The sequence below is a fragment of the Cygnus atratus genome, chromosome 1 (genome assembly GCF_013377495.2).
Source record: "Cygnus atratus isolate AKBS03 ecotype Queensland, Australia chromosome 1, CAtr_DNAZoo_HiC_assembly, whole genome shotgun sequence".
Classification (NCBI taxonomy): domain Eukaryota; kingdom Metazoa; phylum Chordata; class Aves; order Anseriformes; family Anatidae; genus Cygnus; species Cygnus atratus.
In genome coordinates, this window is record NC_066362.1 from 205,149,066 (window position 1) to 205,175,386 (window position 26,321).

Here is a 26,321-nt window from a genome sequence, read left to right on the forward strand (position 1 = left end):
AAATAAATAAAAAAAAAAATAAAGGTAAGTTCTTCTATCTTAAGGGACAAAATAAGCTATTAAATAATCCGGAAACAAATCTAAGGTAAAAGCAAGTTCATGGATCTGCTGGGAAGTTAGGCTGACATTTTGAGTCTCCAGTTAATTAAAATGTATTAAGAGGCAGCTACTGCTGTGCCTCAAAACCTCCTGTGCTGTTGACAGTCGTCCCCAGGGACGAGTAGAAACAAAAGCCGATCAGCTTCTTAAATCTTCTCTAATTGAACTGTCGTTCTTGGGTGCCCTTCTTAGTAGCGTGTGGACCCCCAGGGAAGTTTTTCCTATTGTGATTGTGAATGTAGATCACTGCCCGTCAGTGCAAGGTGAGGGAATCTTATTAAATAACTTGTAAGTTGTTGCTTCTGTACAGTTTTACTGAGCTCAGCGGTATTAATTTCAGCACTTCTCTTGTCTACTTAAGCCCATCTATTCAGCAGATACAGTACCATAATAAGTGAAACTCTGCGATGTGCTAAGCTTTTAACTGTGTCTAAAATAACCCAGAAGGACACTTATTTTGGGTTCATATGTTGCTGAGCATGAGGGAGAAGGGCCAGAATTTTGGGATCGTGCCTGGGCAACAAAAATTTAACAGTCTGACGGCTTGTTACCCCCCTGGTGTCTGTCTGACAGATCTTGGAAGAAACTTACAAGATGGAGTTCATGTACAGCGGTGTGGAAAATAAGCAAGTGGTCATTATTCACCACATGAGACTGCAGGCGAAGGCGTTACAGCTCATAGTGACTGCGCGCACCGCTAGAGGGTAAGGACGGTGAAAAGACCTTCTTAGGGTTACCTGGAAGCTTTGTATCCTCAAACTTTGTTTCGCAGAGTGCCAAGGCTAAGTTATACACACAAAACGTCGTGGCTTACCAATAACCAGTTGCAGAATGAAGAACCTTGTGTCTTTGGTGCAGCTATATAACGACACGGTACTAAATCAGGTGACAGAATTATTAGGAAGACATGTTTTGAAAGATGAGCTCTCTCAGTTACAAACACAAAGGAACAGAACTAGGTTAAAAAACATTACATAGGTTAAAAACATTGTCAAGAGTGTCTTAGAATTGAAACTTGGGGCATATTTAAATGAGGAAAAATCACATATTGAAGAATGCAGTAGCCACACTACTTTGCTTTGAGCTTAAATCATCATAAAAGAATTGTCTTTTTGACTGATTTACAGCCAACATTTGTGGGACAGACCAAATTCATAGCTTAGATAACAGAAGAGGCTCTACGCGGTTCATTTTGGCTGCCCACGTGAAAAAAGTTACGTTTGGGTTTAAATGGCTCTAGAATTAGAACTTCATCTGGTAGAATTAGAGGAAGATGGTTTAAATCCTTTTTTTCCTTATTTTGTTTTGAATCTGTTGCTATCAATTAACTGTGTTGCCTTAGAGGTTTGTGATATATTTGCCTCTTAACCTCTTTTATAGGTGGAAAGTTAATATTTTCTAGCCATGGCTTTGGGAACTTAGTGTCTCATGCAAACACAAAGGATTTTTTGTGGAGGGGGCTGTGGATGTGGGCAGGAAAATGGCAGCTGCTGTTTTTTTCTTTCTCCTGTGAATAATGTGTTTCTGGCCTCAGAATTGTCTTTATCTTACAGTTTTAAGGGGCTTGAACTGGCTTTCAAAACACCTGAATGCTTATGACCATAGAGCCAGTTTTCTTTATTCAAAAATAAAGTGAGGAATGTTATCTTCGTTACAGAGTGGAACCCCTTTTTGGGATGTGTGAGAAGTTCCTACAGGAAGTAGATTCCTTTCAGAGGTGAGAAACTCCATTGCTTCTTCACTTTGTATTTTAAAACTGGAGTCGATGTAAAATCGATGTAAAATGTTCTTAAGGCTGGTGACAATTCTTCCATATGTAACTTGGTCTAGAATGTGCCAAACTTGTCTTTCGTAAGTATGTAAAACTAAAATAAAATGAAATAAATTCATAGGCATATAACGGGGAAATTCTGCCCTGAATATAGGATACTTGTTTACCCTTGTGCTCACTGAAACTGCGTGTCAGGCTTTGAAAGAGGCTGTGTTACAAAATCTCCACCTCTTCAGCAGGATGCTAGGACTAGCAGTTCTGTACTGAAGGCCCTTTCAGATCTCATTGTTCGGAGTTCGTGTGGGATTTTTCTGTAGCTGGAGCAGTTTTCACATCTTTGCAAAGCGTTTGGAGGTGCTTTGTGATCCCTCATTCACTTCACAGCTTTTGCATTTGCTTGATGATTGCCATCAAATTACCTGGAACCACTGAAGCTCATTGTCATTGGGGAATATTCCGTTCATTTTTGATCTCTTCGCATCTCCCTTCCCCTGCTGCCCTCCTACATGAGGGCCTGCTGTCATGAGATAATGATAAAGCAAGAAGTAAACTCCATTCTAAACATCGAATCAGGAGTATGACAAAAGGGGAATTTCTCTTTTCCTCATACCAAATTTCCAGCTGGTAAGTTAGGAAGTGAACAATCTACGTGCTCAACATGGGGATCATCTTGCCCAGGTGTAGACATTTGCATTGTGGACCACTGCTTATGCTCTTTTTTGCACTGTAAAGATTGGTGCTTATTCATCTTACCCTCGTTTGGAGGTCTAAAATGGGTCAGATTAGTGATGCACGGGTTTTTCCTTGGAGTCAGAAGGGAATTAGCTGGACCAGAGACAGGTATCCAGAGTTGACCAAGCAGAATTCCATCTCTAGTTCTTAATTAAATTCCTGTTTACTCATTGTTTATGTTTGACAATTGTCTGACAGAAGGGAATTGGACCTGTTCCATCATGATTAGCTTATTTGGTAGCCAGTATACACAACTCTTCACTTCCTTCCTATCATTTCCTCACGCTAGATCTTGGGATCGGCAAAACTGAATCACTTTTTCTTAGGAATGCAACTCCTACAGGCAGTGACGAATTCCACAAAAGGCAATCTGAATAGTAACAGATCTTGTCAGTTAGCTGTAAGGTCACCTAGAAAATGCCTGTACTCAAAGAAAAAACAAAAAACAAACAAAAAAAAAACCTATGTCTAGGTTGTGCAGCCTCAGCCTGCCAGATTTGACCTGCATCACATGACAGAGTAGGTGAAATTTGCTGTCTGGGTAGTGGTAATCATAGGAGAGAGCGCACATTCCTGCTTAGCTCTCTTTGCATGTACAAAGGAGAGTGTGATTTTTTTTTTCTCCATCCTTGCCAAGCCATGAGCTGGTGATAGAGGCTTCCGTTTAGGGATTTTGAACTCCCGTCGAGCATCACCAGGATCTTGAAGAAGATCTCACTTCCAGGGCTTTAGGGCCTGAAGCTGATTTTTGTACAAGTCCAGAATTCCTGTCCAGGTTTAACTGTAGGTGAAAATACAGCCCAACGCTGGACTTGAAAAGCAGGGAGGAGAGCCCCTTGATCAAGAGGCTGTTCACCTACAGAAACAGTGCCTTTTATTTTATATTTTCACCAAATTGCACAAAGCATTTACTAGGCTTACAAAATAATCGTGCTAAATGTGGCAGGAATGTTGCTGACAGTAACAAATAAGCCCCCAGGGAGTCAGTTTAACAAAGCCTTTTCTGCATGTGGGGATGTATGGTGGTAGACCAATTTTGCTTCTATGTGAAGAACAAGAAATACCAAATTCTCTTCTTGTGAGCAGCTCTTGTCCCAAGTTATGGAATGAATTCTCTTCTCTGTTCTTGACCTCTAAACTAGCATATTTTTTCCTACTGATTCTAGCTTACTATTAAAATTTTACTACACAGATATAACAATTAATACTCTTACTGGTAGACCAAAGCCATTTTGGAAACTTTGCTGCAGCAGAAGGTCAGACAATTCATGTGTTGGGTGTGTGGTTATGTTAGATCCTCTAATGAGTCAGCTATTTAGTGAGCCACATGAAAGTGCACAACATAATGAGGCACATGCACGTCTTCCCCGAGACGTACCAACCTCCAAAGTTTACAAAGCAACTGTAAGAGGAGTGGCACTTCCGTCCAACTGGGTTTCTTTCTCAAGACACTGAGATTGAACGCAGAGTGCTGGAATTGCCTGTAATTTCATTTAATTAGCACTCTTACTGTCAAAATAGCATTAGAGCGGCACGTGCAGTCTTGCGTGGACACATCCTTACAGCAGCTGGTTCTCATGACTATGCTGTTGACGGGCACTTCAGCATTTCTAGCTCCTTCTGTGCAAATCTAGATTCAAATCCAGATTCCTTTGCCTGCTAGGCTCTGTACTGATGAAGGACTTAAGAAATGAGTGCTGTGTAAACATTGATGTTATCAACTTGAACACAAGGTATGGTCCCAACAGAAGTAGCCAAAATTGTTTTATGTATGAGATGTGCATCAGAAGTAGAATCTCAGTATCTCATTCTGTCATTGTAACTAAATATAAAGATTAACCAGCTTGTCTGAAGATAACAACACCATTAAATGTTGAAATAAGCTCTGTTTTTTTAATCAATCTTAATACAGATGTTTCATCTCTGAGCTCCCGCGTATGCAAGGCAGTTTTGTAGATAAATTGCTGGACTTAATGCCCAGACTTGTGACATCCAAGCCGTCAGAAGTGGTCAAGATTCTTCAAACAACGCTGCGACAAAGTACCTTCCTCCACCTTCCTCTTCCAGAGCGGGTCAGTTTAATGCAGGGAATTAAAATGCCAATAGCCTTGCAGGCTGTCTTTAGCTTCCAGATAGTTCCTAATAGACCATGAAGCTTTTATCACAGAATCACAGTATATTCCAAGTTGGAAGGGAGCCACAAAGAGCATTTAGTCCAACTCCTTTATTATTGGAGTGTTATTTCATATTAGAGGTGTTATTTCATCACTTTCTTCTCCTTAACTAGCATCTCTGAGGCTATTGCTAAAAGTCGAGAAGATTTAATAATTCCTGGCAGTATCGAAAATAAAATGATCCCAAGTTCACGCACAATTTCTATGTTAAGAACAGTAATGATGATCGCTTTCCTTTTTTTTTTTCCCCCTCCCTTATTTTTGGCAACCATTTGGCCTCTTACAGCTCTACAGAGCTAGTGCGAATATCATTGAGCCGACCGGTGAATCCGATAACCCTCTGCGGTTTACATCAGGGTTGGTAGTGGCACTGGACGTCGACGCAACTCTGGAGCACGTGCAGGATCCCCAAGGAACCGTTAAAGTTCAGGTAAGCAGTCGCTTGACACAACTGCAAACAAGACTGTGTCTTAGGGGTAGTTTGCATAAGGATGCCAATACTTCTACATTGCAAATAATTGTGTGCTTTTTTAGTAACAGTGTTGGATTTCTGTGTTTTAACCACACTTTAAAAAAGTGGCCTGTATATAGTGCACTGTGTTGACTTCTGTAGTTCCTGAGAGTTCACTTTGAGCACTTTGAAGCCATTTTGTGCTCCACACATGCTGCCCTCCGCTTTCAAATGCGCTGGGCACGTTATGTACTTGAGCCCAGGCAAGCGCTGATGAACATCCATGTTGTGTAATAGGAGAATGAGGAGCCAGAGAAGGTGCTCTGAACTGTACAGAGCTACGTGCAGGCTCCCGGCTCACCATATTTAAATCTTAGCTTTCCTCCTGCCGTTGAATCATTGGTTTCAAATGCAGCTAAGAAGGTGGCTGTGGTATGATGGCAAGTACAACATGCAAGTTCGCTGCCTAGCAGAGAAACTAAGAACTGCTTACAATGCAGAGGAAGAAGCTGATGGCAGTGTGCCTTTTCGCATATGCTATGGGCGTGGATGGACAAGTGGGCTTTAAATCTAAAGCAGCTGATCTCCTGGCTACGAGAAGCACAGCTTCCTACCTGCTGAACTTGAAAGCACCAAACTAATGCATCTTGTACAAATCTAGTCGTCATTCAGTTTGGTTTTCTACCTTTTTTTTTTTTCCCCTATAGGTACTGTATCCGGATGGACAAGCGCAGTTAATCCATCCTAAACCCGCTGACTTTCGAAATCCTGGTCCTGGAAGGCACAGACTGATAACTCAGGTTTACCTCTCACATACAGCATGGACAGGTAACGTTACCAGTACAAGTTCACGTGGTTGTATTGCTGCATGTTTCTGAGATGGGAGTGTGTCTTCCTCGCTCCTAGTCTCCTGCACATCCACAGTCTTGGCGCTCTGAGGATCGTGGAGTCTACAGGTGTCACTGGTGCTACCCTTAGCATCGCTCAGGTTTCTGTTCTTACAGCCTCTGAGCAGCTGCATCTCCCTGGTTGACAGGGCGTTGATCTCTGGAGATAACAGGAGTCTGCGCATGCAGTCTGCCAGCACTGGGAGCCTTTAAATGGAGCTCGTGTTCAACACGAGGTCACCCATTTCTGTGCAGAGCAAGATTTAGTTGTAGGAGTCAGGCCTGCATCCTCATTTAAAGGTGGTGAACTGATTGACTGTGAGTCGTCGTTTTAGATCTGACAGGTATTTGAGCATGGCAGAGAACCTTTGGATCTGTGTGTACTTAACAATATAATTTCACTGCTAATTAAACTTTTACCCTTTTAATGCCCTAAAAAAAAAAAAAGCTCACACACTCTACTCTGAAATATGCAACCCTGACGTTCACATTCAGTCATAGTTGGCATTCATACTTCCCTGTGAAAGTGCTTCAGTAATTGGCTTGTGGGATTCAAGCAACAAAAGCAAAGAATATTTTTTGGCAGCTCCCTTTCTCCTGTTTCCTTTTAAACCCTTCACATTTATCCAAACGTGGGATTTTTTTTCTGAACAGTTTATTTTCTGTTAATAGGATTTGGTGATCTGTATTTTTTAACGAAGGGATTTTTTTTTCTTTTTAGTGTTCTCTTCTGCTTACTCCATTTTATATAGCACCTCCACGGTGTATTTGTTTATTCTGCTTATCTTTGTTTTGATTTGGAGAAGAAAAAATGGTATTGTTCCTGCAGCTGGAACTATCTGGATTTAAAGGTTGATCCTGTACCAGAAGGAGCTGAATTGGGTCCTTACTTCTGCTTTTGCAGTGTTTTCTGGAAGAGCATTTCATCCCTGAGGGATTCTGCTCTGGTGTCTCCCCTAGCCAGTATTTTAGTTAACATCATTGACATTGGCACTTAGGCATATAAAATGTGGAGTGGACATCCAGCTGGGGCGGATTGAGGGAACAGGATCAGAATTCAAAGCAATTGACAAAATTACCTTAATGTATGAAAAATAAATTAATTAAGACCAGTAAAAAATGTGTGCTCAGGAAGGAGGATGTCCAAATACAAAACGGGGTTGAAGTCTTGTATATTAGAAGCAATAGCAGTGGCTGCGAGCTACAAATTGAAGAGGAGCTGACAGTGTGACAAAACGATGGATCTTGGGGTGGTGTTAGCTGAATTGTGGTAGAACTGTGGAAAAAAGGTTATTTTTTGTGCTCCATCTGGTGCTGATGAGGTCTCAGCTAGAGTGCCACTGTAGTGCTGGGCCTGTCATCTCTAAATTACATAGTTGTCCGTAGGTTTCGGTAATGTGCTCGGTAAGAAAAACCTACAAGAATAATGTTTTTCAGCCTAGAAGGGAAAATTTTTGACATTTAGCCCAGCATGCTATGCTGCTTGGTTGTACTGTGTAGGCTAAAAGCCTGCTTTCATTATGACCACTGGGAGAAAAACAAAGTGAGATCACCTTATGGGCAGTATCAGGAATATTTGTCTAACTGCTGAGCTGGAAAAACAGGGAAAAAGGCGGTCTTCCAGGGTCAGGACCTCCAGCTGAAGAGAATCTTCGAGTAATCTGTGCTGTGGGGCTTCTCAGACATCATCTGGATTTTACTTGATCCTGCCATGAATATAGAGAGGAAGGCCTGCGAGTTCTCTGCTTTTTAATGAATTTATCATTATTTGGTTGGAATAACTTTTAACAGTTATATTTTTGAATTTAGTCATAGGATTCTCTTTTTAAGCTACGGCAAAGAGGCAGAAGGGAACAAAGCAGTGCTTAGTTCTGCTGTGCTGCCTGCAATGACGAGGTTGTATTTTCAAACACCAGGCTGGATTCTGATCGGTCATCCTAGAATTAGAATACATAAGATAAAATTTCATTCAGCATTGCCTGTTCACTCTGAGGGACTCACATTTGGCTTGTTCTGTTTTTTTCTCCTCAGAGCCGTGTCAGATTGAAGTGCGGCTGCTGCTGGCCTACAATTCCAACAGGAGCAAGGCGACTGCTAAGGTTCCCAAATCTACCTGGAACGAGAGCATTGAGGCTCTCCCGCAGCCTGAGAGTGGCATAGAGGGGACCATACCTTTCAGCAAACCCGTCAAAGTTTATATAATGCCCAAACCTGCCAGACGGTGAAGTCTGTCGCTAAGAGAAATGTATTTAGGGGATTGTTGGGTTAAAAACGAAACCCATGTGCTGCGTTCCAAGACACCAAACCAGAACAGTGTTACGCTTCTGCTTTTACAAAACGTGTCAGCCAGAAAAGTAAAGCTGCTGAAGAACATTGGTCACTGTTAAGAAGCAGATAGACCAATACGGGAGTTACTCAGACAGTTAAGGAGTTTCGAGGAAATGTTATTTCTGTATTGAATCAACAAAATCAAGGCAATTCGCATTCAGCATTCCAGAAATAATTGCGCTGGCCCAAAACTCCTCAAGGCCTCTAGGTTTTCTGCTGAAGCTATTTACTATGTAAATGCTCAGGCACATAAATCTCTGCTTTTTTATTTTAACAATACTCTGAAATGAAACCAAGGAGGGTTTTTTTTTTTTTGTTTGTTTGGTTTTGTCTAAAATTTGTATCTTTGCATTGGTATCTAAATTCTTAGCCAAAAAAAAATAAAAAATTCTGAAGTGCTATTGTCCTTGTGTAGGAAGGGCGTCTTGAAGTGGAATTGCTGATTGCTGGAGGCTAAACCCTATTCTCCCTCCTGGCCAGCTGTGCTGAAGTTGGTGCAGTTCTGGGGAGGGCACAGGGTGGTGGTGGGGGTGAGGAGGAACCTGTTGGTGCAAGCAGCAGAACTTGGGTTAGGACATGGACTTTGAGTGATAGCAACACAGCAGGGTGTTACCTCTTTTGTTTACATGAAACGGGGTTGTATATACAGCTGTAGCTCTGAACTGTAATCCCACTCTCCTGTTGCACACTTGTATGCCTTTAGAAACAATGCGATTAAATAGCAGGGGTTGAAAAACGATGTAATCCCATGCCACTAAGTCGTACAGAATCTGTTTCTGAGTCCTGGTCTTGGCCTGAACTGGTACTGCGATGGGAAGGCCTGTTTAGTTTTTCAATTCAGCAGCACTTCTGGCAGTTAAAGCCTGTCTGAGGCGCTGCAGTAGCTGAACACGCTCCCAGTTAGGCAAGAGTTGGGCAGCTTGTCAGCGTTCCCTTAAGCAGCTGCGCTGAGTGCCAGGGAGCCCCTTACCAACGGGACTGGAATTGGAGCTTGTGGTCAGGGACCCAAACGCTCGGTCCTGCAGTCTGCAGCCCCTTTTTTTGTGACCCTCTGTTCACAGAGGGCCTCAAACCTAAATTTGATATTCCAATTTTAGCAATTTGTAGCAATCTTTGGTGGGATTTCCTAGGAGCACTTAATGTGTGAAACTTTGTAGTGCAGCTGCCCAGTGTTACCTGTGTTCATAAATCAGTTGTTTTTTTAAAAAAAGGGGGTGGTAGCGGTGGGGAAGGCTTAGTGCCTAAACGAAGCAGTGAAGAAATTTTCCACTTGTACAGAGATCAAACCCCCTCATGTGCTTTCCTACAATAAAATTGGAAAACCGATTCTAATTTGTTTCTCTTTATTATAAGAGTGAACCTGCGTCGTGTAGCCTAATAAGAGATTACTGGGAGGCTTTCACGATTTTTTTTAATTATTATTTTGTTTAGGACTGATATGTTGCGGTCTGAAGACTCCTAACCATAAAACTATTCAGCTGCTGTAGGAATTCTGAAGTTAAACGGGCTTTCTTCATGTAACTGCTCTTACAACCTGTTTTTTGTACCTCACCTTCAGGGCCTTCAGGGCACTGGTTTGAAAACCTCCTGCACGTGTAAAACAGCTGAGTTGCTACCGGCTGACTTCTCTCTGGCATCCCCAGCTCCGTTCCAGTGGGCTGGGGTTGATGTCCCTCTTATCACGAAGCTGTGTCCCAGGCAGACACTTGATGAGTCGAGCTAGCTCGTTACAGACTCTTTTCTCCCTCACTTTTACACTTCACCAGTATTTGTGCCGTTTGTCATCCCAATAAAGACTTCTAATTACGATCGCGTCCATACGCTCCGAGCCACGACTGGTGCTTTGGGAGGCCGAGCAGGAGCCGAGGGAGCACCTGCTCAGCCCCGCGTGCTGCCTTGTGTCGGGGCAGTGTGACGCTGATGGGCGACACTGCGAAACTTTCCTGCTCCACCTGGGGCTGCAGATAAACCCTGGGGGTGCCGGTGTTCACCAGCTGTCCGGTAGAAACTCGGCCTTTCCTCCTGCTCCGTGGTTATCGGGGAGTTAACGTTTATCGTGTGCTCCCAGGCCACAGGTGATCAGCCGGTTACTCCATTCTGGACATTTTTTCATTGGCAATATCAAAATCTTGGCATCTTTCTCGTGGGCACTGGGACTGTTTCTGCTAGCTTTCTCCCAGATGCTGTGCTTGAACTCCTTTCATTTAACACAGGAGGCAAAGTTCACACTCATTCTGCATTGCCACCGAGAATCAAGCACTGAAAGGCTTTGGAAAAGTTCCACATCTGTAATTTCAGGTGACTGAAATCACTTGAAAATTTAAGACCACTCGAATGTTTCCAACCTCCTACTAAGAGCTTTCTGTAGTTGGCTTCTCTTCTCGGTACCATCCCAGAGTTCTCTTTCTCTGGCTTCTGCTTTGAATTGGAAGAAAGCAGAGGTCCTCCTTTCCTTCGCAGGTTTCATCTCTTCAGGCAGATGACTGATTCATCACCATTTTAGCTGAACTGAAAATTGTTCTGATCATCATGATCTTAAAATTCAATGCCAAGTGGTGTTTTCTTAATGTTGCGATCCTTCCAGGATTCAAGTGTACCTTTGATTTCCCTGTACGCAGCCTCATAAACATCCCCTATATATACATGATATATATGCAGCTCTGTCTTGTTCCCTTCAGACTAAGGTTTTACACTGTACCATCACTCTTGCTGCTGCTTTCTACCTTTTCCCTTTCTATTGAAAATGTCCTTTTGTCTTAAAACTGTTTACCTCGATCTTCCTTTTATTTTTTTTTTTAAGTTTACTAATGGCGTTATTCACACCTTATCCTAACATATAGGGAATGTGAAAGGAAATTTGGCTAAAAGGTAAGCATTCCAAGGTTTCGTTGTAGATTAAATCTAGATGTTGCCTTTTTCCTCCTACCCCAAGGCTTGAGACATTCGGGCTTTTCTGCTCTCAGAAATGTTGGACCTGTGCTTGCTGTGGCGCTCTAGGAGTGTCATCTCAGAAGCACCTCTAGCACCAACGTTCACCGGCTGTCCTTTCATTTTGGATAGTGTTGGAGTTCTGCACTGCGCTAGCCTAAAAGATAATCGGTCTCAGAATGAAAAGAAAAACGAAGGGCTGCGAAGGTAACGCGCATCATTTGTCTCTGTTGAAGAGGGAGCTCAGGACTTCAGATCACGCGCCCGAGTAAGGAGATTCTGTTCTCTGAGGTGTTAGCAAGTGTAGGCGCATGGTGCTGTTACACAGCTGTAGCAACAGCGAGGTTGAGAAATAGTGAAGAGGGGGCAAATAATTGACTAAAATCTAACAGTGTTCAAACCCCTCACCTCCGCCCTGCGCGTTTTGCCTCGTAGTTAAACAAGGGAAGAGGGGTCAAGAAGCTGGCAAAGGCTGACCAACCATGTAAGGGTGGTTTGAAAACGTGTCAGCGTGTTCACCTTTAACTTTTCAGATTTAATTACACGCTGTATTCAAGCCTAGTTTTGCGTGCTTTTAATAGGAAATTCATAATCGGGTCACTTAAGAGCCTTGAAATTAATCGGGATAATTCTTAGGCCTTTGAAACTGAACACTGCAATTACCAAGTCAGGAACGCTTAAAACAATGCACAGATTTATTCAGAACAAAGTCGATGATTATGAGATGCTAACTCCAACCTGGTGTGGCTTTCATATCTTTGTTTTTATGTGCTTTTAAAAGTAAGCAGGCAGGTACAGTCGCTGCCAGAAGTGCAAAGAAAGACCTCTGAAAGAAGAAAGAACAGGGACTACGTTTAAATTGGGACCATACGATATCACCGTGGGTTCCAGCTCATGGACAGGGATTTCCTCTGCATTCCTGTGCTGCTTGCCCAAGTTCTCAGATCTTTGGACAAAGTCAGAGCTAGAAGCGCTGGTTTTATCTTACTTCACTCGCCTGTGCCAGTTCATTCTGAGGAAGTGGAGCCGTAAACGCTGCCCGCTGTCCCTTAAAAACGCTGCTCGTGGCGCGTTCGGTGCGTATCGGAGCTTTTTTACGGCCTGCTCCTCCTCGCTGCCAGCTCGCGCGTGCTGCTCCCCGCAGATAAGGGCCGGGGAGCGAAGGGCTCCGTGGCCGAACAGCTGGGCTGGGAGCTGCTGGCCACCGGCCCAGCCGCGGCTCCGCTTTAACCAGGGCAGGAGCTGGCTGCCTCCTGCGGGCTCCTCGTCCTGGTGGGAGGCAGAGAGGCCGCACACACGAGACATCCCGCCCTATAAAGTGCGTTCCCGTCATCGGGGCTGCGAGGCGGAGATGTTAACTAATTATTCACGGCTCTAGCTGAAAGCAGCCGAGAGACCATTTTGAGCTCCGCTTGGATTTCGATGAATCAGTCCCGGCTGTTTACACCACAGCAACTTCAGGCACCCAGAAGGAAATTGGGCTTTCGGTGGCTGGAGCAGCCCAAGCGGAGCAGAGTTTTGTGGGAACAGCCGCAGCCGACTCGGGCAGCTGAGACGGGAGCGGTGACGGGAGGCAGAGCTGCAAGAGACTTGCAGCAGATCATCTCCTTGTCGGCACCGAATTTTTGTGCTGCTGGGAGCAAGACGTAGCAGTTTACCTTTCAAGACAGAAACCCGTTGCCCTGCCCGCCGCAGCACCCTGCTCGAGAAGTGGAATCTCCTGTATCCTGCCGGCTGCCAAACGAAAGGAACAATCAGGAGGCCAAATGAAAGGAACAATTAAGAGGCCGTGGCACAAAGTGGGCAGGGCACACCTCTGTGTCACCTGGCACCGTGCTGCTGCTCCTGCCTGCGGGAAGGACAAAACAAAACCGGGGTGCCCACCGTACTTATCTCAAATACAGGCTCCGGGTCAAGGAGTTCTGTCGAATGTGGCTTCATCCAAAAAATTACTTCGGTGCCATATGAAAATAAAAAACAAGCCAACAAACAAGAGCAGTAGGTGAGAGAGAAAGTGTTTGCCTAACTTCTAGCAGCATAACGGTATTTAATCAACTGGAATCGTCCCCTTTGTAAAAGCCTCTTCCTAATCAAGGCCTTTTTAAGGCCCACAGGATCATGAAATATCACAAATATATCGCCGCTCAAGAGGCAGCCCCCTGCTATTAGTTAACATAACGCAAATTACATCTTTTACTCTGCGCAGATCAGTAGGAATTGGCTCCGCTGGCGTTCCCCTGGGATGACTGCAGCCTTCTGGGTCAGTCGTTCGTCTTCTGCTTCGCACAGCAAAAGTTATTCCGAAAAATGTTACGGCGCTGCAGCGGCTGAAAAGGAGTTCTTGCTGGTTTAGGTAAGATTTTTACCTCAAATGTAGCTACACGAAAATATCGCTGTAATTAGGAGATTGCAAGATAAAACGTACAAGCACTCGCTTTTCCTTCGCTTTTATGCCACGTTGTATTTTATCAGATGAAAGGTTTTAAACGGTTAGGAGAGCAAATAAACAGAAAGAGACCACGGTATTTTGTAAAGGGCTATTCTTGGGTCTTGGGAAAGTCACCCAGTTCTCGGTACCAGACTGAGCTTCTCTGCTGCTCCTTGGATAGCTCCAAGTCCCTCAGAGTTTTATTGTTCTTCTGGCAATGTGCGCAGACTTAATCTGCCCAGATGAAGACTAAGTGAGCCTAGTGGAAAAACGTAACCTACAATGGGTAACGTGTAACTGGTAACGTTAATAGAAGCCCACCAAAGAAAAGAAACAGTGGAACAGCAACTAAAAGAACTTTTAATCCTTTCACTGTAATAGTGCTTGTTGTCGTGATGTGCAAGTAGGAGACACGATGCTCAGTAAGAACCCTAACTTCCACCCCATGCTTGCTGGCAACACCTGCTGACAGCAATTTAGATTGAATTCCTACAGACCCCCTTTTTCTGCTGCAAGCTAGCTCTGAGACAGAGTTTTTGGATCATTTTAGCAAGTAGGGACTTCTTTAATGCTTGCAAGATAAATATTTCACAGCTCAGTACGCACAATGCTGGTAATGGGAAAATTCTTTAAGGCACAGACTTTACGCTTAGCCCCTGTAGACTTCTTTTTTTACTAGGTTCTAAGTAAAATTTAAAAATACAGTTATACAGTCTTCATTCATCACAGCTCTGCACGACCAATACCCTGACAGAAGTCACCAGCAGGAGGCAGAGTTGTACTGGGGTCACCTCTTTTATTTTTGTTTATTTTATCTGATTCATAACGTGATCCTCTATCACCACTTGATTGTACTCATCAGGTATTTTATGACTATGTTGCAGTAGCTAATCATGTAATCCTGGGCCATTTCCTAATAAAAGTATTCACAACTTAATAACTTAATTTAGCCCAAAGGTGAAAAGCGACCAGAATACGGTCAGTCTTCAAAAGATTAGGTCAATCTCCAGAACGTATTCAAACAGTTCTGTAATTAAATGAATTCATTAACAACCCCCCTTTGTGAGCACTCAGTTTGTTTAAATCCTGAGCTCATAAACTCTCCTTGCACTCCAGATTTCCAGCGTACATTAATGCTTTGGCATGTAAATCCCCACTGCTGGCTGTAACCTGACGCAGCCGGGAGGCCTGCCCGTGACTTGGCTGAGGTCAGGGCAGGCTCTGAGCCCGCGGTGCTTCAGCACGTCGAATGGAAGACGCCCCCCACCTTGACACCCCGAGCAGCCAGGGCGTTGTATTCTTCCACAGCCTTCTCTGTTTGCAAGACCACCACCTCAATCCCGTTTTTCTTAAGATAGTCCACGGTAGACGATGGAACCTCAGAAGGTGAAAGGAAAAAGCAAGGATTAGATACTTCCCTCTTCAAGGCTTGAAGAAAAACTGATGACATTTGTTAGCAGATGCAGTAAAGCACTGCTGGTAGTAGCCAAACTGATAACGTGCTCAGATATTTCTAAGCTTGAAACCATTTTTTCTCTTTGATAAAGTTACGTGTACGTACACACCTCCCCTCTCTCCTTACCGCAGTTTAAAGTGCAGCCTCTTCTTACAAAAGGGAGTAGAAGTTGAGCTAAAGGTAATTAATGTAAGCAAGGTGTTATTCAGCTCTCCAAAAAGAATTCCTTCTCACGAAGCTCGGCACTTCTGAGCTTTGTGTAGCTAGTTTACCTGCTGCAATGACGCCGCCAGCGCTGGTAACAAGAAGGCCTCATTATCCGAGTCTATACAGCAGGCTCGTAGCCTAGTCTAAGAGCGGGGGACTAATGACATTGTAAAAAATCCTCCTTGTTTAAATTGCTTCTGTAGCAGAACGTAAGCCTTTTTACTGTTTGACATTGACACTAACACAGAGGAGCTCAGATGATGCTTCTTTCGGGAAGAGGGTGACTCCCGGCAGGAGTTCAGTCGTGCTAAGTCAGCATCCTGATTTTTTTTCCCCTCTTGGTAAATCATTGTGGATTTTTTCCCCTAATCAGAAGGGGAGAGAAAACAAAGCCGTCTCGTTTCTGTTTAGCACGGAAGGAAAACCTACCTGCAGAGCCTCGCTCATGCCACGGCCGATCACGACGGTTTGCGCACCCTTCTTGACAACTTCTTCAAGGTCAGCCGGCTGCACTCCCGGAGAATGCTGAGCGTCAGAGGAAAAAAATAATAGCCTGAGTACTGACAGCATCAACCAGGAGGGCTTCAGCTACGGGTTCTGAACCTGTTCCTCGATTAGTGGTGTAAAGTACCCCACCAAAATGTAACACAACCCCTGCACGCACGCAGTAGATAACAGTGGTAATTTTAAAAGGTATTTTATATGCAGGTGAAGGATGACGGTTAATCAATCGATGGCAATATTGGCAGTCTTTACTAACCAGTTAAAAATGAATGATGCATTATACATCCCTAAAACATTTATGACTAACGGCATTTTGTAAATATTAAAAGTGAAATCAATAAATTGCAATACGTCGCTTTTTGTTTTCAAGCGAACAAAACCTTTTTCTAATAAAGATTGCAGCGAGCTCACGTTTACTCGCTTTAATTATAAGAAAGCTCCTCAAATAATTAAAATGATTAAATCCTTTGCCAAAGAGGACTGAAACATATTGGTTAGTGTCATTTCAGTTAGTGGTTTCAATTTCTGCTCTGTTCTTAATTTTGAGAAAGGAATATTTGAAACCCAACTCCTTTTAAAGGAAAAAGAAGAGCAATAAGAGCACGTTGGTTGTGTTTTTAAAGAAGTACACTCGCTTACTGCTAGTACCCTTTAAACATACGGATTTGTGCCGTGTAATACACGAAGATAAACCATTATTATATTACACTACTTCTCCCCCAGTTCCATGGCTCTCTGTATGGCTAAAAGTGAGACGTACAACTTGTGGCTGTACAACCTGTTGGCCACTCCTTGGTGTGCGTTATTTTTTTTAACCCACTAATACTTTTCTCCTCTCCCTGCTCCTTTTTTGCAGAGGGTAGGACTCGTAAAGAGGACTGGGACCAGCTTCTCACATGAAGCAGGTAACGCCCTGGTGGACTTCTGGAGAATGTTATTTTTCTGGAGATGCCCATAAATCTTTATCCCCTCTACTTCTTGCTCTTCCCCGAAAGCTTACATTCTTTCAGTGAATTAAGGTCAAAGAGCCAGCTTCTGTTATTTCGTTTGCGAGCTTTGTTCCATTAGGTTGCGAGCTTTTCTCTTTGACATCCTTGTGTCCTCGCCTGTTTTTTTTCTCTCCTGCCCAGGTTGCCAGCGCTGGTCCTGTAGCCTCCCACGAGGTGTCAGAATTGTTGCCAGCCCTGCCCTGTTCATCATCAACTTGCTGAACACAGCAAGAACTTTCCAGCGGAAACCAACGCTCCCGAAATTCCAGGTGAGGGAAACCTTCCATATTAGGGTGCCAGTTCTAGCAGGTGGATTAAATTATCCCACCACGGAGTATTAGGGTTGGATGGGATCTGGGATTTCAGCAGCAGAGAGAGTTCACCTTTACGGTTGCATTCCCCTTAGGTACATTTACAGTTAAAATCCCCACCTCGAACACACAGGTCGCTTCGTTATGCAGAGCTTTCTCAGGCCAAACCGTTGCGAGTACGTGTTTATGATAAAATAGGTGATGCTTTTCCTTTGGGGGTTTTTAAGGTAGGCTCAAGGCTTGGACAAAAAGAACAGGTATGGGTTACTGCAATTACGTTAATTAGCTTGCTGGGGGAAGGTTTGCTGTCATATGATAAGTACCGCTGAGACATTAATGCCGCGGAACAAAAGGATTTGCTGCGGTTACACAAGACGCCCTGATCAGGGGGCTTCCACCTGCTTTGTAGGAAAATAGTATCATCAGAGGAAATATGTAACGTGGAGGAATAACTGTATCATCGCGGTTAATAACGTGGCAGCAGGAGGGAAGGAGGACGGGCAGCAGCATTTCTTGCCCGTGTTGTTGTCTGGTCTTCTCCGCGGGACTCCTTTTTTCCCACTAGCAGGTGGCACGGACGTGCTGCCAGCCAGGGAGGCTGCCTTTTATCCCCCAGGGTTAAGGTCAGGAGCAACAGCAGTGCTTAGTTACAGGACCTTGCAGAGCCAGTTGTACAATTTTTCCCCGATGAAAGAGTGGCGTGCCAGGCATCGGTTTGAAAGCAGGAGAGGAAAGGAAGGGATTTGTTTCCAACTGGAGCGCGGGGCACGAGGGGCACTGCTTTATTGCTCAGTCTTAGGGAGTAGCTCCCCCTAGCCCCAGGTAAAACACGCTCAAAGCAAGCACGCTGCAGTCTACGACGAGGAAACGTGCAGAAAATGAGTGAATCCTATCGTTTCCAGTGCTAATTGAATAAACTCCTTTATAATCCTTCTAGAGTAGGAGATGCGGTCTATAAAAGGCTCGTTTTAGTCCTGTATTTGTTACTTGCCATTCAGTTTTAAAGACCACCCAACTCCCCCGTGGCTGCCGTAGCAGTAGGAGGGATGGGACTGACCTCCAGCAGGAGCTTTAAAAGGATCCTATATAGGAAAACCTAAATAGGTTATTTTTTTTCTGCTTACTGGTGACGTAGAAAGGATGCCAGAAAACCTGCCTCTCTGAATAACCCAACTCTTTTTTTCTCCCCTGATTTTCATTTAAAAGACTCGCCTTTCTTGTTTCAACTGCGGGATTCCTCTGAGGACTTTTATGGACTTAAAGCTTTCGTCTGTCACCTGAAGACATCCCCTGGCTGAAGCTTTAAAAGGAAGGCACGTCCTCCTAAATGCTGTAACCCAAAACAAAGCTTTGAAACGGAAGAATGAAATCAAAATGGGATCTGGAAACTATTGGGGAACGTTTCATACTGCATGTGTTCTGCTTCTCCACTCGTGCGTGCACATAGACTGAGAAAGCGTTACTGCGAAAGCTTGGATTTCTCTTGACAAGCAAAAAAGCGACATCCGCTCGCACCCCATGCCCTCCAAACGACAAAAAATTCACTTTTCTTAATCAGGCCACAAATAAAATACTGTTAAAAGGGCTACATGCACAGCTATGCTTTCCTCTGCAAACCACAAAGGTCTTTGTACAGCAGCACCACCTCTTGCTTTGCGCTGTACGCTCTTTACAGACTGAAATCTGACGGCTTAAGAAATTCTGCTCCCCAGAAGATGACACAGGAAGCTCCAAACCCAAAGTTCTGCCTCTCGCTTGTGTCAAAATGAACACAGCAGCAACCTGGGAGGGCCCACATGGATACAGTGGGGTCGACGACCCAGTGCGTAGGTCTTTTTAGCTTTGTTTCTTGCTTAGAATATGTGGATTATTGTTTTTTTTTAGTCAATACAGCTATCTTAGTGCAAGCCCTATTATAGGACAAATTATCAACTTAGGTTCCCAATGTAATAGGTATAATGCTGCTTCTGAATTTGAAACACCAATACTACTCCATGTACTTTTATAGGATTCTGATAGCAATTACAGATAAAGTTTAAGGGATACAAAATTGTGCAGGGAACCATTTAGTGCACGGCTACAAAGCCAGGTCACTGTGGTTGGCAGCCTGTGAGCTTTTCGTGGAGAAATCGTTGCAACTGATGCTGTACCTGCATACTTCTCCTCAGAAGTAAGTAGGAGGAACCCCAGGGAAAGGGACATAAACTAACTGCCCGCATTGTTCTCTGCCAAACATGTACGGTCAGTTGCTGAGGATTTCTTTTGACTTCCCATAGATTCTTTTCTATCCTACTCAAGACAACTGTTGTTTATGTGGTCTGAAAAAAGGTTGCTACCAGCCTCTTATGAAAACTGTATTCTTAATCAAGTCCTGTTCAAAATGCAGGATGGAAAGTAAAAGGCAAACTCACGTTCGTCCCCGTTTCTCGCCAGTCCCAGGTCCGACTTCCTCCCGGCCATACTTTGCAGTCCTTGTAGGTCGTGGAGCAGCCCTTCACCTTCATCTGACCCCAAGAAAGGGAAGCGATTTCAGGGGAAGACATCGCTACGCTGAACCGAAGTCTGGAAAAAAGGATATTTAATGCTTACCATCAGGCTAACATATGCAGCACATTAATAAAAAAACAAAATTGTGTCCTTGCCCCAAGGAGCTGGGAAGAAAACTCTGTTACAGGCTCGATCCGTGTGATTTTGTGACAACAGAATTGAACACAGGACCAGCAGATTTGTTGAATTACCCGTCCTCTTGGGGCTCTTGTAGGATTCGGAGCAAATCATTTTATATACTACATCTGTTAAAGTATCAGGTACTCAACTTTTAAAACAATCACCAGGGGTCAGTTCCCTGAGTATCTTTCCAAATCTGTTTGTTAATCTTTTCACTAAATATATAATGAAGCAGATCAAATTTTCCTAAAATATTTGTGGGATGCACTGTTTCTTTGGCCCTCTAAACCACGCCGGTATGTTCACGTTTATTAGTTTGAGTTAGTAAACGAGATAAAAACAAACAAGCATGGTGCTGCCTTATTAGCTTTAAGGAAAGGAGAAGACAAATGTTGAACGTGGACTTTAAACTAATGGACTTTCAGAGACCTAAAGGGCTCGAGCCTTTTTCCCAGAGTCACTCCTCAGAGACACCAAATCTCCCAGTGTAATTTCTCAGGACTGTTAAGAACCCAAATAACATCATTTTTAATGTCTAACCTCAATCTTTACTGCTTCAGTTTAATGATAAATAAATTTTAGTTCCCTTTGGCCTTCCCCTCAGTCATGCTCTCTAAATCTCTGCTTATTTTCTCATTTTTCCCCGACAGCCAACAACAACAGCCGGGCGTCAGCAGGCAGGGGCGATGCCTTGGGAAGCACCGCTTTGAAAGTTTCCGCCCTCGTCACAGTCCTTCAAGTAACTGCAACCTGATCGCCGCCGTGATTCTGGCACTCGACGGCAAGAGACCAGTCCCAGGGCTGCCTTGGAAATGCTTTAGACTTGCTCGACAGCCAAGATACGCGACTCAGGAGTGACCTTTCTGCTTTCTGCCCTTCCAGTTCAGAGCGAAGAGGATGGTCTGAAGCCTGCACTGCAAAGACAGATGCTGGTTTCTGCAGTAAAAAGAACTCTGCTCCTGGCTGACCCAGAAAACCTCTGGCAGATGCTTCCAGATATCCAAATTATCATCCTTTTCCTTTTTTTAATAATCCAAATTCACCAGGAAAATCGATTGTAGGAACCCTGGTGGTGCTGATCAAGAAAGGAGCCCTCGCAAAACAGAAATCTTTGGATTACCAAGCTTCCAGCCCTCCTGGCAGCCTCCCTTCCCATCTTGCACATGACCAGACAGGACATGAATCTCAGTGCCCTGCTTCAAACGTCGTGTGAAGTAGAAACAGCCTTACTTTGGATTCAGCACAGGACTGAGGCTGCCAGAACTGCTGCTTCCACAGAAGAACAGGGCAATTATTTCTTTCCTGCTCCTTTGTGAAGCTGGTGGCACATGCACCCTGCCAAAGAGGATGCCAGGCAAGCAGCTACGGGGGAGTGAAATTTGCCTGGATTCATATGCTCTGGATTCTCTCCTCACATACCTACAAAGCAATGGATTGACACACAAAGGGTCATCAGACTGTTATTCCAAAAGTCTGGTGAAGCAAGATTACGGCAGAAGAAATAGCTATCACTAGTCCCAGCGGAGTAAAATCAACCAAAGAGTAAAGGCAGAATCCACTACCCAGAATCTGGCTCCAAAGAATTCAAATAAATTTTCCCTGGGCTAGTTTTGAGTAGAGACTGCAGTGAGGTGAATGGCAGTGAGGTAAATGTACAATAACAAAATTAGGAATATCATTCTCCCAATCAAAATGGTATTTGCAAGGCTGGGTTAATGCAATCAAACAAGCACAAACTGCAAATAGGATGGCGAATGCATGGCTTAGCTCCATAGCGTCCAACTTCCGTCATATCTTCTTCCAACAGCACAAAAATAAGTGGCAGGAACTAAGAGACATAAACTCAAAAGCCATAAATGATGATTAGTGGTCTGAAAGCGTTTCCCATAATACTGCCAGAGAATACCAGAAACGTGAGGTTATTTGAATTAGTGAAGGTATCTTAAATTGAAGTGAATAAGAATGTTTTTTTTTTTTTTAACAGGGACTTTGGACATTCTTCATACAGGGCACGGTCCAATCACTAATCAGCACAGATTGGGAAAATATTTCCCCGACAAATGAGTTGCTTTTTAATTATTCACTATGATATCTGCTGAAATAGAGTGCAAAGTAAGATCAAATGAACTGTATACCACAAACTGTAAACTGGAGTCCAAACGTGCCAGGGAGGTCCAAGAGACAAGGAGCATAGATGGCTGAGAAATCTGTAAGCAAAGTTACAGAAAACATTGGAAATAAAGGAAGCAGAAAAGCTTAAGAGGCAAAATACCAACTTATGCAAGGAGATCGGGCTGAAAGAAAAAAAATGAATTAACGGCTAGGATGGTGGAGGAAAAAATAACTGATTAACCTAAAGAAACTTGACATAGAAGTATAGCTGGGCAAGCAGGTGGATTTAGAAACTGGTAATGTTGCTGTCTTCTGTGAAGTTAAACATTTCTGCAAAGTAGCACCTGTCAGAAACAGCTGGAATAAAAAAGGGGACCGAGATAAACACTGTATTGAGAGCTTGCTAAAGGAAATGTTTCATAAAAGCGAAGACACGCCTTGAGGTCAAGGAGGGCAAAAGAGTAAATCAAGGTATCAAAATAAGTATCAAAGTATCAAAATAAGTAAGTAAGGTATCAAAAGGTGATGTAGTCCTCCAAAACTAACAGTGAGCAAGATAAGTAGGTAAAAAGTAAGAAACTCCCTTGCATCAAAGCAACTTCACGAGGGGTACAGCAGGTACAAAAGCAGGCGAAGACTTAAAAACCGACAGCAGAAGCGCAAGGGGGAAGGATATGCGAGGTTTAAGAAGTGGGTCAGTCAGGGACTGAGGTAAAGTTGAAAAAAAAATATATATATATATATTTTGCTGAGGAGCCGCAGGACGGCGCGCAAGGGGAGGTGAGGGCGGGCGGCCAGCTTGTGACAGGAGGGAAGGCAGGGTACAAGGACACGAGAGAAGCAAGGCTCAAAGCTGCCGGGGGCCAGGCTGGCACCTGGAAATTTATTCCTATTTCTCCACAGCCCCCGACCCCCCAGCCCACCTCAGCGCTCCCCTCCCGCCCGTTCCCGCCTCTTCCCCTCACGGCCGGGGCGGCCGTTAACGGCCGGCACGCGCCCGCAACTCACTCACCGCGCGCGACCCCCGCCCGGCAGGAGCAACGAACCCCTCCCTCCCATTGGCCAGCGCCGCCTGCCGGCACCTCACCTCCACCCTTCCATTGGCCGACCCGCCCGTCCGTCCCCACCCCTGTCCCCGCCCCCTCTATAAATACCCCCGCCCCGCCTTGTTTTCATTCCCGTGCCGCACGCGGCGGCGAGGAGCCGCCCGGCGACGCTCTCTCCCCCTCCCGCCCCCCCGCCCCCGCCGCGGTGCACTGTGGGATCGTGGCGGCGCGCGGCTCGGCAGCGCCCCCTCCCTCCCCGCCCCCTCCCCTGCTCCTTCTCCATCCCCGGCCCCAAGATGGCGGCGGCGGCTCCTCCGCCTCCATCGCCGCCTCCCCCTCCCGCCGCCGGCCCGGGCTGCCCGGGTTCCTGGCCTAACTTCGCCGTCGTCTGCTCCTTCCTCGAACGCTACGGGGCTCTGCTGGACCTCCCCGAGCTGCCTTTCCCCGAGCTGGAGCGCGTCCTGCAGGAGCCCGGCGAGCAGGGTGAGCGCCCCCCCACACCCCCCGCGCTCCCCTCAGCCTTCTCCCCCCTCTCCGTTTTTCTTTCCTTCCCTCCGCCGGCTCTGAGGAGGGACGGGGGGCCGATGGGGGGGGAGGTTTGTGAGGGGTTTTGAAGTGGGGGGGAACCGGGGCTGGTCCCCCCCCGCCTCCTCCCAGCCCCGGGGGTGGAGCGCGCTGAGGGAGAGGAGGGGCCTGGGATTCCCGGCGTGAAGCCCCGGGGGGGCAGCCAGCCTCCTGCTGTGGCCTTTCCCCTTTCCCCCCTCTCCTCAACGTGGCCTTTTCGGGGTGAGCACTTGGTTGGGGAGGGGGGAAGATTCCTCCTTTCCCCCCCCCCCAATAGAAGGTGGGGGCTCCCCCTCCTCTTCCCCCCCCCAATATCGGCTGTGACCCCCCCACACCCCCTCCTTCAGCACCCCTGGGTTTGACTCGTGCAGGGAGATCAGCTTAAATAACTTATTTTTTTTTTGGTCAGCCTAACGCTGGCAGCGGGTCTTCTCCTCCTGTCCCTAGCTGGGGGGTTGCTTCAGTGCCCCCCCCCCCCCTCCACCCGTCAGTGTGTGTGTCCCTTTCTACTTCTCCCCTAAAAGAAGAATAGTGGGGGGGACACCCAGGGCAATGCCCTCAGCCTCTTTATCTTCCCCCCTCCTTTCTCCCCTGCCTATGTGGGGCGAGGAATGGGGAAGAAGGAGGGGGGGCACTAGAAGAGCCCTGAGCCCTCCCCAGTGCTGCTATTGTAGGAAATCTCCTCCCCACACACACAGCCAGCCATTGTGCTTGCTCTCCATCCCTCTCCCCTCCTCCCTTCTCTCCCAGCTGGGCAGGGGGCTAAAAGCTTGGCCCTTCTCGCCCCCCTCCAGCCCCCCACCACCTGAGCTGGGCGAGGCTGAGGGTGGCTCGGCCACTCCGCCGTTCCCTTGCCAGCTGCTCCTCCTCTCCTCTCCTTTTCCTCTCCTCTCCCTTCAGCAGCAGCAGCAGCAGCGAAGGTTTGCTTGCCAGACTCTCCAATTCCTGTGCGATGGCTGTGGGAGGGCCCCGGGCAGCGGAGCAGCCAGGGGGAGGGCTGCGAGGAGGCGGCAGCAGCAGCCGGGGATCCAGAGGGGAAGGTGCTTGTTGCTCTCGGTCTCTGTCTCGATTATTGCTTTGGTTGTTGCCTCTGCACTCTTGCCACATAGGGAGACCGCCGGGCTCACGGCGCATGCTCGCCAGGCCCCATAGAAACTTCCTGCTGCTGGAGAATCCCAGCCCAGGGCTGCTTTTGCTCCCGAAAACCCTCCTTCCTCCCCTTTTTTCCCCCTCCAAATCGACTCCCTCCTCATCAAACCCACCCCGCGGCGTAGGGATTTGGGGGTGAAATCGGCGTGGGGGTGCTTCCTCGCCTCAAGGAAGCCGTCGTTCGCAGGGCGCACGCGTCCTGCCTGAGTTCTCGCCAGCTGAAATGTAATGAGAAAAGCCTCGCGTGCCGCCTCCTCCGGCTCCTAATTCACGTGCAAAGGAAAAGCGAGCCCCACTAACTCCTAAAAGCTGGGCTACCTGCCTGGAATATCTATCAGTTCCCCCCCCCCCCCCCCAACGTTCCTGTACCTGGGATGTTACGTAAAAGGATTCGTTTGCCAAAGTCCTGTTGTGTCAAAGTTGTGCAAAACTTCTGAATAAAAGCCGCCGCTGCGCTTAAGTTTGAATTTGTGATGAAAACACCCCTTTTAAAGTAATGTCTGTAAAGAAAACTAACGCTTTTACCGTGTGACAAAATGTAAACGAGCATGTAAGAGTGATTTTTTTTTTGTGTGTGTGGACTGCAGAATAAATTAAAATTCAAGGCTGAGCTAGTGACCTGTGTTTTTAAGTATACGCATTTGATTAAAATCTGAATTTTCTGTTAACTTTAATTGCGGGGGGTGGGGGGTGGATATCAACAGGATGACAACCACAGCACAACTCGTCCCTAAAAAGCTTTTGCGTGACTTGTGCGTTGTGATGTTTGTGTTGTGGGCTATTTAGTTACGCTCTTCACGTTTCTCTTCCCATTTGGGGGGCAGGACAGGTTGTTCTCACTGCTGTACAGCGGCCCCCACAAATGGGGACGCTTTTACCTTCGGATAATGCTCTCTCTGACCTGCTTGATTTTTGCTTGTATCTGGTGTAGAGAATATTTCCCTGCGTTTGCTTATCTTTAAGGAAAGGATGAGAGTGGAAGCGTGGAAAACCAAATTTAGGTGGCCCTTGAAGCTTGATGTGATGATTTGCGCGACGGGGATTTGTGTTTTATTGATCGAGCCAACTCGCTGAGCTCGGTTCGTGGTGCCAGTAGCTGTTAGTGTATTTATGCTTTCGGAAAAACAAATGCAAAGACTAGATTTCTTTTTTTTTTACATATATTGGTTCCTGACATGGTGTCTCTAAGGGTATAAACCAGGAAGTTGCTAAGCAGTGTTTGAAAACTGAAGAGCAAGTCCTTTTATCTCTGAGCATCCCTTATTTACCAACGGTTTGTACCTTTTCCTTGGAGAGCCAGAAAGGTTTGGATTTAAGTTGTACACAGTTTCACTTTTGATACCAGTGGACTTAGGCAGAAATGTATAAAGCCACCCGAGCTGAAGGTGTTTTTTCTGAACCTCTTGGAATCTAGACCAAGTTTTAAACCTAAACTGCCAGGTAACAGCTCTGCGGAACTTCTCTCCGTGCTCATTTTGCAATCAAGGAAGGAAATCGATAGCTTGGGGGTCGTGTCGA

The 26,321-nt window shown here is 45.7% G+C and overlaps 3 protein-coding genes across 10 annotated transcripts in view; 2 read left to right on the forward strand and 1 right to left on the reverse strand.

Moving 5' to 3' along the window:
• INTS4 (integrator complex subunit 4) overlaps window positions 1-8,839 on the forward strand; it is a 33,328-nt gene extending 24,489 nt beyond the window's left edge. Inside the window, exons 18-23 of the mRNA XM_035560425.2 lie at window positions 673-803; window positions 1,757-1,816; window positions 4,515-4,674; window positions 5,063-5,206; window positions 5,935-6,055; window positions 8,146-8,839. Of these exons, the coding sequence (XP_035416318.1) occupies window positions 673-803; window positions 1,757-1,816; window positions 4,515-4,674; window positions 5,063-5,206; window positions 5,935-6,055; window positions 8,146-8,339 (810 nt within the window). The 3' untranslated portion in view covers window positions 8,340-8,839. The remainder of the gene's footprint in view (window positions 1-672; window positions 804-1,756; window positions 1,817-4,514; window positions 4,675-5,062; window positions 5,207-5,934; window positions 6,056-8,145) is intronic.
• Window positions 8,840-13,616: 4,777 nt separating this feature from the next.
• On the reverse strand, window positions 13,617-24,751 carry AAMDC (adipogenesis associated Mth938 domain containing). 6 transcript variants are annotated; one of them, XM_050712755.1, is made up of 5 exons: window positions 24,460-24,751; window positions 19,677-19,827; window positions 15,891-15,986; window positions 15,066-15,176; window positions 13,617-13,697 (listed from the first exon to the last, which is right to left on the reverse strand). In XM_050712755.1, exons 2-5 carry the CDS (start codon window positions 19,806-19,808, stop codon window positions 13,632-13,634), a joined length of 405 nt encoding a protein of 134 aa, XP_050568712.1. In that variant the 5' UTR covers window positions 19,809-19,827; window positions 24,460-24,751; the 3' UTR covers window positions 13,617-13,631. The 6 variants fall into 6 exon arrangements, with proteins under 6 accessions (XP_050568712.1, XP_050568719.1, XP_035416327.2 ...); XM_050712762.1 differs by lacking the exon at window positions 24,460-24,751 and adding an exon at window positions 23,057-23,121; XM_035560434.2 differs by lacking the exon at window positions 24,460-24,751 and adding an exon at window positions 22,068-22,138.
• The window catches only part of RSF1 (remodeling and spacing factor 1), a 55,236-nt gene continuing 52,279 nt past the window's right edge, over window positions 23,365-26,321 (forward strand). For 2 of the 3 annotated variants that reach the window (XM_035560426.2, XM_035560428.2), the window contains exon 1: window positions 23,367-23,573. In XM_035560426.2, coding sequence (XP_035416319.1) covers window positions 23,387-23,573 — 187 coding nt within the window. In that variant the 5' untranslated portion in view covers window positions 23,367-23,386. Of the gene's footprint in view, window positions 23,574-26,321 lie in introns of all 3 variants that reach the window. The other variant, XM_035560427.2, reaches the window with a different exon arrangement.

Excerpts from the sequence above, each read along its gene's own strand:
- AAMDC (XM_050712762.1), bottom strand. The coding sequence starts at position 23,103 with ATGGGAGGGAGGGGTTCGTTGCTCCTGCCGGGCGGGGGTCGCGCGCG. Across the intron at positions 19,828-23,056 it reads CCGGGCGGGGGTCGCGCGCG|ACTTCGGTTCAGCGTAGCGA; the intron begins GTGAGTGAGTTG and ends CCTTTTTTCCAG. Across the intron at positions 15,177-15,890 it reads GCATGAGCGAGGCTCTGCAG|GTTCCATCGTCTACCGTGGA; the intron begins GTAGGTTTTCCT and ends TCACCTTCTGAG.